The 7,641-nt window shown below is 35.7% G+C and overlaps 3 protein-coding genes across 3 annotated transcripts in view; all 3 read left to right on the top strand.

Annotated features, from left to right (window-relative positions):
• The window catches only part of LOC133862459 (pyrophosphate-energized membrane proton pump 3), a 39,483-nt gene extending 38,270 nt beyond the window's left edge, over positions 1-1,213 (top strand). The window contains exons 14-15 of the mRNA XM_062298291.1: positions 342-561; positions 962-1,213. Coding sequence (XP_062154275.1) covers positions 342-561; positions 962-1,061 — 320 coding nt within the window. The 3' untranslated portion in view covers positions 1,062-1,213. The remainder of the gene's footprint in view (positions 1-341; positions 562-961) is intronic.
• A 2,544-nt stretch (positions 1,214-3,757) lies between these two features.
• On the top strand, positions 3,758-4,481 carry LOC133864093 (uncharacterized). Its single transcript, XM_062300304.1, has one exon. The coding sequence runs from the start codon at positions 3,938-3,940 to the stop codon at positions 4,352-4,354; it is 417 nt and encodes a 138-aa protein (XP_062156288.1). The 5' UTR covers positions 3,758-3,937; the 3' UTR covers positions 4,355-4,481.
• Positions 4,482-5,883: 1,402 nt separating this feature from the next.
• On the top strand, positions 5,884-6,833 carry LOC133864094 (non-specific lipid-transfer protein 8). Its single transcript, XM_062300305.1, has 2 exons — positions 5,884-6,285; positions 6,725-6,833. The coding sequence occupies exons 1-2, from the start codon at positions 5,942-5,944 to the stop codon at positions 6,732-6,734; spliced, it is 354 nt and encodes a 117-aa protein (XP_062156289.1). The 5' UTR covers positions 5,884-5,941; the 3' UTR covers positions 6,735-6,833.
• Positions 6,834-7,641: the final 808 nt, after the last annotated feature.

Raw genomic sequence — 7,641 nt, forward strand, 5'->3', positions numbered from 1 at the left:
AGACTGTTATTTTTTTTTCTTTAATTAAAATGTTTTAATGCATAGCATTTGGAATCAACCCATCTATTTTGGTAGGTTGATTTGATAGTAGGACTATGTGATGGAATTAGTAGTAGCAATAGCGGTTGTGGCTGCAGTATCATTTAAAATTTAAACATGCTGTATATCCGCTAGAGTAGTCCATATGTTGAACAGTAATTTGTTGATTTATATTACTATTTAGAATTTTTTTTTTAATGGTGTATGCCTATTTATAACATGTCTTTTGCATGATCTGTTATATCTGTTAAAGTATATATCCTATATAATGGACTCATGAAGTTTGTTCATATCCCCTGCAGGTATTGTGTTTCGGATTTTGGGTTACTATACAGGGCAGCCTCTACTAGGGGCTAAAGTTGTGGCTTCCATGTTGATGTTTGCAACAGTTTCTGGAATTCTTATGGCTCTATTCCTGAACACAGCAGGTGGTGCCTGGGATAACGCAAAGAAGTACATAGAGACGGGGGCTCTCGGAGGCAAAGGGAGTGATTGTCATAAAGCAGCAATCACCGGAGATACGTAAGTCTTGTTGATGCTCCCTTTTTCGTTCTATATCTTGCCATTGCTTTTGTTGCCACTATATAGGATTAGTACCGATGGTAATGGTAGTAGTAATTGGAGATTGTCCTTTCGTGGTTTAACTGTTGAAGGAAAACTCTATATAACTCCCATTTTAGTAACTCTTAGGCGTGTTTGGATCTCGGGCTATGAACAGTATTATATGATAAAGAAATTGATGGATATTGCTATGTTGCTTAAGAAATTAGGTTCCTCAACATTTATACTAAATATTTAGCCTCTGCAATTTGAGTCCTTTTTCCTCGTTAAATATAAGTAAGATGGATCACTTTATGGTTCCTTCGGTTATAATGTCAAAATTCTGATAAACTATTTTGGCCTTGTTTTACATGTCCCGCAGTGTGGGAGACCCATTCAAAGACACAGCTGGACCTTCCCTTCATGTCCTCATAAAGATGCTTGCGACAATTACGCTTGTAATGGCTCCAATCTTTCTGTGACAATTGTTTATACCTCTTAACTATTGCAGGCTCACCCCCTTAATATGGTCTCACCGGCATACAGCACCCATTTCCCTTGAATACATAGATACTATGCAACTATACAGATAGGTACTCATTCGTTAATCAAGGGCGCGTGAGTTTTTTTCTTAGTCTGAGTAAGACATGCTGCTCATTTTAGTATTAAATAGTTAGTTTTTTTTTTTTTTTTTTTTTAAAAAAAATAAAATAAAATAAAATTATATTGGTGTATTTATTGAGTTATCCACATTCATGGGACCGGTTTGCCCCTTTTTTTCAGACTTCATTTTTCTCATTTATGGCTGCTTGACCAAAAGGAAGTAACGGTCAAACTTCATTCTTTTTTTGAATGGACCGAAGCTTTGTTTGTTGTGTTCCGTCGAAAAATATTTTACGGCGTTTGGTTCGTACTGAAAATAAGCGATTATGGAAAACGGTCAAAGACTTCTGGTGAACATCGTGGCGGATTCCGACAACCTTCAACAACCGGTGGCAGATTCAAGCAGTGGTCTCCAACTCCAACGGCTTTCAGTGGTGGTCCAGTGAATTACGTCGATTTGAGGAGAAACTCAAAGTCGAAAAATAGTTTACGGTTTTGAAAAGGGGAAACTATTTTATTGAAATTAAAGGTTTTTCTAATCAACTGAAACATTTTCAGTTTGACCACAATTTTTAGTTGTACCAAACACAAAAAAAAAAAAAAAAAAAAAAAAAAAAAAAAAAAAAGGGGGTAAAATGTCAAAACAATCGGAGTCAAAATGTGGTTTTAGTCAAAATGTGATCTAAACTATAATCAAGGCTATGTTGAAATAACTTTTTTCCTCGATAACTTATCGAGTTGCTGCCTTCTCAGTTACTAAGGCTCTGCTGCCTCCTCGTTTTTCTCTTGCCGGCTACTTCGAACTTTTTTCACAACAAGAAGAGAAGAGGCCTATCTGTTTCAGCTTCCTTTCTTTGTGTCTTCTCTGCTTTCAAATAGATTTATCCGTTGACCTTTGAATATTTCCTTTTTGTACGTATGCTCATATAGTCATATTATTGATAGAGAACTCGGAATAGGAGAATACAATTCTGGCCCAATGCATTTCGTGCCCGCTCCTTGGGACACTTCTTAGCAAATAACCATAGACAACAAGAACAAATAAAAAAATGAATTATTTCATTAGAAAGGTAACAATATTAAAATGGATGCTTCCAATGCCATGGCATACAGTGATTTGATGCGCCTCTTTTTCTTTTTTATTTATTTATTATTATTATTACATATATAGCATTGTTTTCTTAGCCTAGCATAAATACTTATATACCCAACACCAACCTTGCTAAGCCCCTCGGCCCAGGTAGAACCGGGACGAAGCCTAGTAATCCAAATGCCCGTCGATTTTAAGAAAGAACACCACAGGAAATAACCGCCTACCATGTCACCTCAACTATTTGCAAGATTCTCGACATGATGTTAGGAAACAAATCGTAATCAAAATATGTGTCACACATCTTATCACCTTACAACAGTAGTAGGTAGCATTTAATTTGACACCACTACTTTGTCAGTACTAAGCTACGTTGAAAGGAGACTCCTGACATAAGATGTGCCTTGTCAAAGTGAGTAGCCAAACAATACTCTTGATCAAAAAGTAGTATTCAATCACGAGATGACACTTAGCAGGACTTATGCAAAGAGAAGGGAACCCATGAAGGTAAGAAAATATGAATTTTTGTCCGGTATAGGTTACTCACTTCTCACCCTAATTCACACATTCAACATCTATCATTTCTCATCTCTAGAAGATTTTTGACTTAAGCATTGGATGCCACTTCCATCGTCACACCCGAAAAGCTTCTATGCTCATTCAACCCTTTCTTGCAAATACTCGTAGATTGGAGTTCGAGGTGATCATCTGCATTGGTTCATTAGAAAGGTAAGAATATTAAAATGGATGTTTACAATCAAGAGCCATGACATACAAGTATTGGGGCATTCTTTAATACAAATGATTTGATGCATCTCATTATTATTTTTTATATTAGCGTAAATACCAATAGGAAGAGCCAATTATTCTCCATAAACTAGCGTTTTATTTACATCTGCCACATGAACACGCATAAAAAATCTTATAATTAGAATAATTTCCTAATGGGTCACATTAGACCACTGATCCAATAGTTGTCTGCAAAAAAGATTTAGCTTAGGTGCTATAAACAAAAACTACAATATAAATGGTCTAGGTTCAATTTCACTGTCTTTGGAAAAACTACAACAAATATGCTGTATTTTTTTATTTTTAATTTTTACACCACCTAAGTCAAATACAAAAAGAAAAATCAATGCTAGGTTGGGGGTTAATTTATAGGGACTTCAATTTCCTTAATGCCAGACATCAATGTACCTTCAGTTATGATTAGAACATATTAAATGTCGCCTATAAAATTGACGCGGGTTTTGAAATTTCTTTTGAACCAAAATTTAATAATAATTTTAAAAGCTATTGTAGTTTTAAGGGGACAAAAAAAAGAAAAAAAGAAGAAGCATGGAGCGAGATAACATCAGTGATCAGGCCATTAACCTAACGACTTTTCTCTTTTAACACCAAGGGAAATAATGCAAGACGGACAAAACGGGTCCAATTAATAGTTGGTTTGCCCGTGAATCCACCTCAAAAACCCAAGCCCAATTTTTCGGTATACAGTCCAGTAGTGCCCATTCCTGAAACCTGCTTCCCCAGACTCGCAGCAGCACCTTATCTCCAAAACCCCAATTCTAGGGTTTTACCCATTCCCCTAGGAACTCTCCTCCAAACCCCAAAAAACCCACACTAGGATTCGCACCAATCGTTCGTTGCTCAATTTGATCGCTAATGGAACAACCACCAGATGCACTCCCAAAAGATAAAACCAGTGGCAACCAGAGGAGAAAGCTGCCAACCCCACGAGAGCTCGTATCCCACTATGAATCCCAAGGGCTTGACTCCCAAGAAGCCTCCGTCAAGGTCATAGAGGACCTCCAGAATGCCCTCTTCAGGGTCATTTCCTCTGGGAGAGGCAGAAAGGACAAGTTCATGGCTGAGACCTCAAGAAAGATTGATGCCACAAACAGCAGGCTTGCAGTTCTTGACATGAAGGTGGATTCCAAGCCTGGGTACGGAGAGACTTTTGCCATTGGGGTTGCTTCTGGTGTCACCTTCAAAGGAATTGGGACTATCATGCCTCATGTTCTTGGGGCTCTTTGTCAGATTTGGAATTCTGTTAGGAGTTCTACCAAGTCTTCTCCTTGAATGAATCTTTTTTCTTTTTCTTTTTGCTGCTGTGGTTATTCATTGCGCTTTTTCCTTTTTTTTTTTTTTTTCCTCCTGTTTGGACTCTTAATGGGTGAAGTGAAGGAATTTTTTTGTTTCAGTTCTATGTCGGAATTTCGAGCCTTCTCCTCGATTACAGACAAGTTCCTGATTACATCTTTTTTCTTTTTTCTTTTTCTTCCCTTTTTTGCAGGATTTTGTTGATTTTTAAGTAAGTGCAAACATTTCTTTCTACTGTTGTTGTATATGTTAGCTGGGTTAACGAGGTTTCTTGTGATAAGTGGCATCCTGGGTGTTTTTGAAAGAAACGAAACCATATAGGAATCGACGTGTAATCTAGGGGTAATTCGCATGTCTGATTGGTCGTATTAAAACATGGGTATAAAAGTATAAATGTCAATCTTAGTCCGATTCATTTAATTAAATGGGTCAAATTCATTAATTATAATTTTTTAATTTTGTATTGGATTCATGTCGAGTTCGCGGGTAATGTAAAAAATTATTGCCTGTCATTATGTCGCATATCGGGTTCGGATTGTATCGAAGCATAGGTAGAAATTTATATATTAATCATAATCTGATTCATTTAATTAAACAAGTCAAACTCATCAACCTTAACTCTTTAATTTCGTGTTGAGTTCGTGTATATATATATAACTATCCCGCCCTAAACATTTAGTAATTTTTTTAACTGCCTACAAGTTAAAAATCGCTCGCCTTTCTACCCGTACTCTATCTTTAATAATTATTTTAGATCGACGCTTAAATCTTAGTGTTATTGTGAGATTGTTTTGTCCTATTTATCGTAATTGTAATATTTTGCACAACATCAACCACCGAATAGATGAATGACTTCATATGTCATGAAATATTTGAGTAGTTGTTTGGTGTAATTTCTTCAAGGGTGTAAGGTGGTTGTATCTCTCTCTCTCTCTCTCTCTCTCTCTCTCTCTCTCTCTCTCTCTCTCTCTCTCTCTCTCTCTCTCTAATGTGTATTGAGTTTTCTGAAATATTCCCCCTGTACTCTTGTTAGTTCTCTCTTATTTTAATTAATTCTTATCTAATCCAAAAGAAACAACGTGATTCAGTAAACAATAGCCCAGTTATACAGATTGCTTTACCCTCTACCAATTAATATATTCAGTAATAACATGCCATGGTTGAGATATCCAATCATGACACCTACAGAACAGATCAGGCGGTTTATTGCCTGAAATTGAAAGAATCAAAGTGATCCAATCAACTTGGATGACTTGTTTCTCATGGTTTTGAATTTTGATGTTGTATTGAGTGCGCAAATTAATAACATGCCACAGCTGTATTTACTTGTTTGAGACTTCATTTTTGTCTGGAATTTTTAATTCCACCTAACACAGACTTGTCTGAAACAAAAATGATAGCTCGATCATTGCCTCTCTTTCTTGCACTCATCAATGACCCCAATAAACAAGTGAAGGTTTTCTCTTGCAATTGTGGGCTTCCTCTGAATTTCCTATAAAGGTAGAAACAGATGGATGGAAGTGAAGAGCAAGCAGCTGAAGGTAGTTTCTCTCCTTTTCTCTAACAATGAAGAAGATGAAATTAACCGTAGTCGGTGTTATATGCTACTTACTTCTCTTAGTAGCCCCAGCTTCGGAGGCTGTGATTCAATGTAGTGACGTAGTTAAGTACCTGAGACCCTGTGTGAGCTACCTGGTGAAAGGCACTGGGAAGCCACCGGCAGGTTGCTGTTCTGGAGCCTCAGCTCTTGCATCTGCCGCAACGACCACTGCTGATAAGAGGGCTGCTTGTGACTGCATTAAGACGGTGGCCAAGAACATTAACCTAAATGCCCAGGCAGCCCAGGCTCTACCTGGGAACTGTGGGATCACTTTGCCATTCACTGTTTCGCCTACCGTCGACTGCTCCAAGTCAGTAATCCAGCTCTTTCATGTTTTATTTCTTTTTATTTTTTATTTTTTATTTTTTTTTGTTGGGTATTGATTGCTCTCCTTAAAGTACCACTTATTTCAAAGCCTTAGCCTTTAAAGTTGATAAGAAATTATTTAATTAATATTTTTACACTCCCTTTATGTGTATTGGCTCAAACAGTCAAACTCACTCAAGAAATTAATAGTAAATAGTTTTTTAATCGTTTAATTATTATTTTAACAATTCTGTTATGTGTGGTGGCCCAACAAGTGAAATATTAAATTGAAATTAGAGATACAGTAAAAAAAAAAAGTTGTAACTCATGATTTTTGCTTTGATATCATGTAAAATTACAACTTCTTTCAAAGTTGAGCGAGTAAAAAACTTGTTGATCTAATTATTCTAACACTATTATATATATATTTTTATGATTTGCAGGATTGGTTGAAACTGAAAAGGGCCTACGGATGTGTAATAAACTACTTCCACTTAGTACGTGGGGATGTATGAGCTGATCTTTTGTAATAAGCCATGATCCACTTATGTCTTTTTCGATTCAACAAATAAGTTTATTAAAATAAATCAGTAAATGAAGTTCCATGGATCATATAAGAATTCCTACTGCATGGAACATGCGTTTACAAAAATGTGAATTGGTTGTCCTTTCAGGTGTTAAGAGTGCATTTGGTAGCGTGATTTTGCAGATTAAAGTTCGACTTTAAACCCAATCATAAAAAGTCTATTGTTTGGGAGTAGGGTTTTCTTTTTTCTTTTTCTTTTTTTTTTTTTTTTTTTATCAAAAAATGTAGTTTGAAAACGTAGCAAAAAGAAACCATTTGTCAAAACTAAAGAAGATTTTTTAGTCAAACCGAAAATATGACTGTTATTTTTTATTAGACCAAACACCAAAAAATACGAAAAACATTTTTCATAAAATATTTTACATTAAAACAAACGGAACTTTAAATTCGTTTTGAAATTGCATGTTTTAAGATCATTGGTTTTTAATCACACTTTCTAAAACTCCAAACCCATACAAAACAACAAAAAAAAAAAAAAATGAAAGAATAATATGACTTTGCAACTTGCAAGTCCTCTGCTTGCTCCAATACATTTCTAGTCGTACTTGCCAGAGAAAAAAAAAAAAAAAAAAACTTTATTGTTGTCGACTGAAAGTGAACAAAACAAAGATACAAATTATTTTTCAGATTTGGAACAATGTCGTTTCACATTAGGGTTTTAAAATTATATGCTTCAGTTTCAGCCCAATTCCTTTCACCTTCCTGTTTTACAACCATGTCTTTTACACCAATAATTGACTGCCACGTAGCCAATTATCTCGATTCTTCTACTTG

The sequence above is a fragment of the Alnus glutinosa genome, chromosome 3 (genome assembly GCF_958979055.1).
Source record: "Alnus glutinosa chromosome 3, dhAlnGlut1.1, whole genome shotgun sequence".
Classification (NCBI taxonomy): Eukaryota; Viridiplantae; Streptophyta; class Magnoliopsida; order Fagales; family Betulaceae; genus Alnus; species Alnus glutinosa.

Excerpts from the sequence above, each read along its gene's own strand:
- LOC133864093 (XM_062300304.1), top strand. The coding sequence starts at position 3,938 with ATGGAACAACCACCAGATGCACTCCCAAAAGATAAAACCAGTGGCAAC.
- LOC133864094 (XM_062300305.1), top strand. The coding sequence starts at position 5,942 with ATGAAGAAGATGAAATTAACCGTAGTCGGTGTTATATGCTACTTACTT.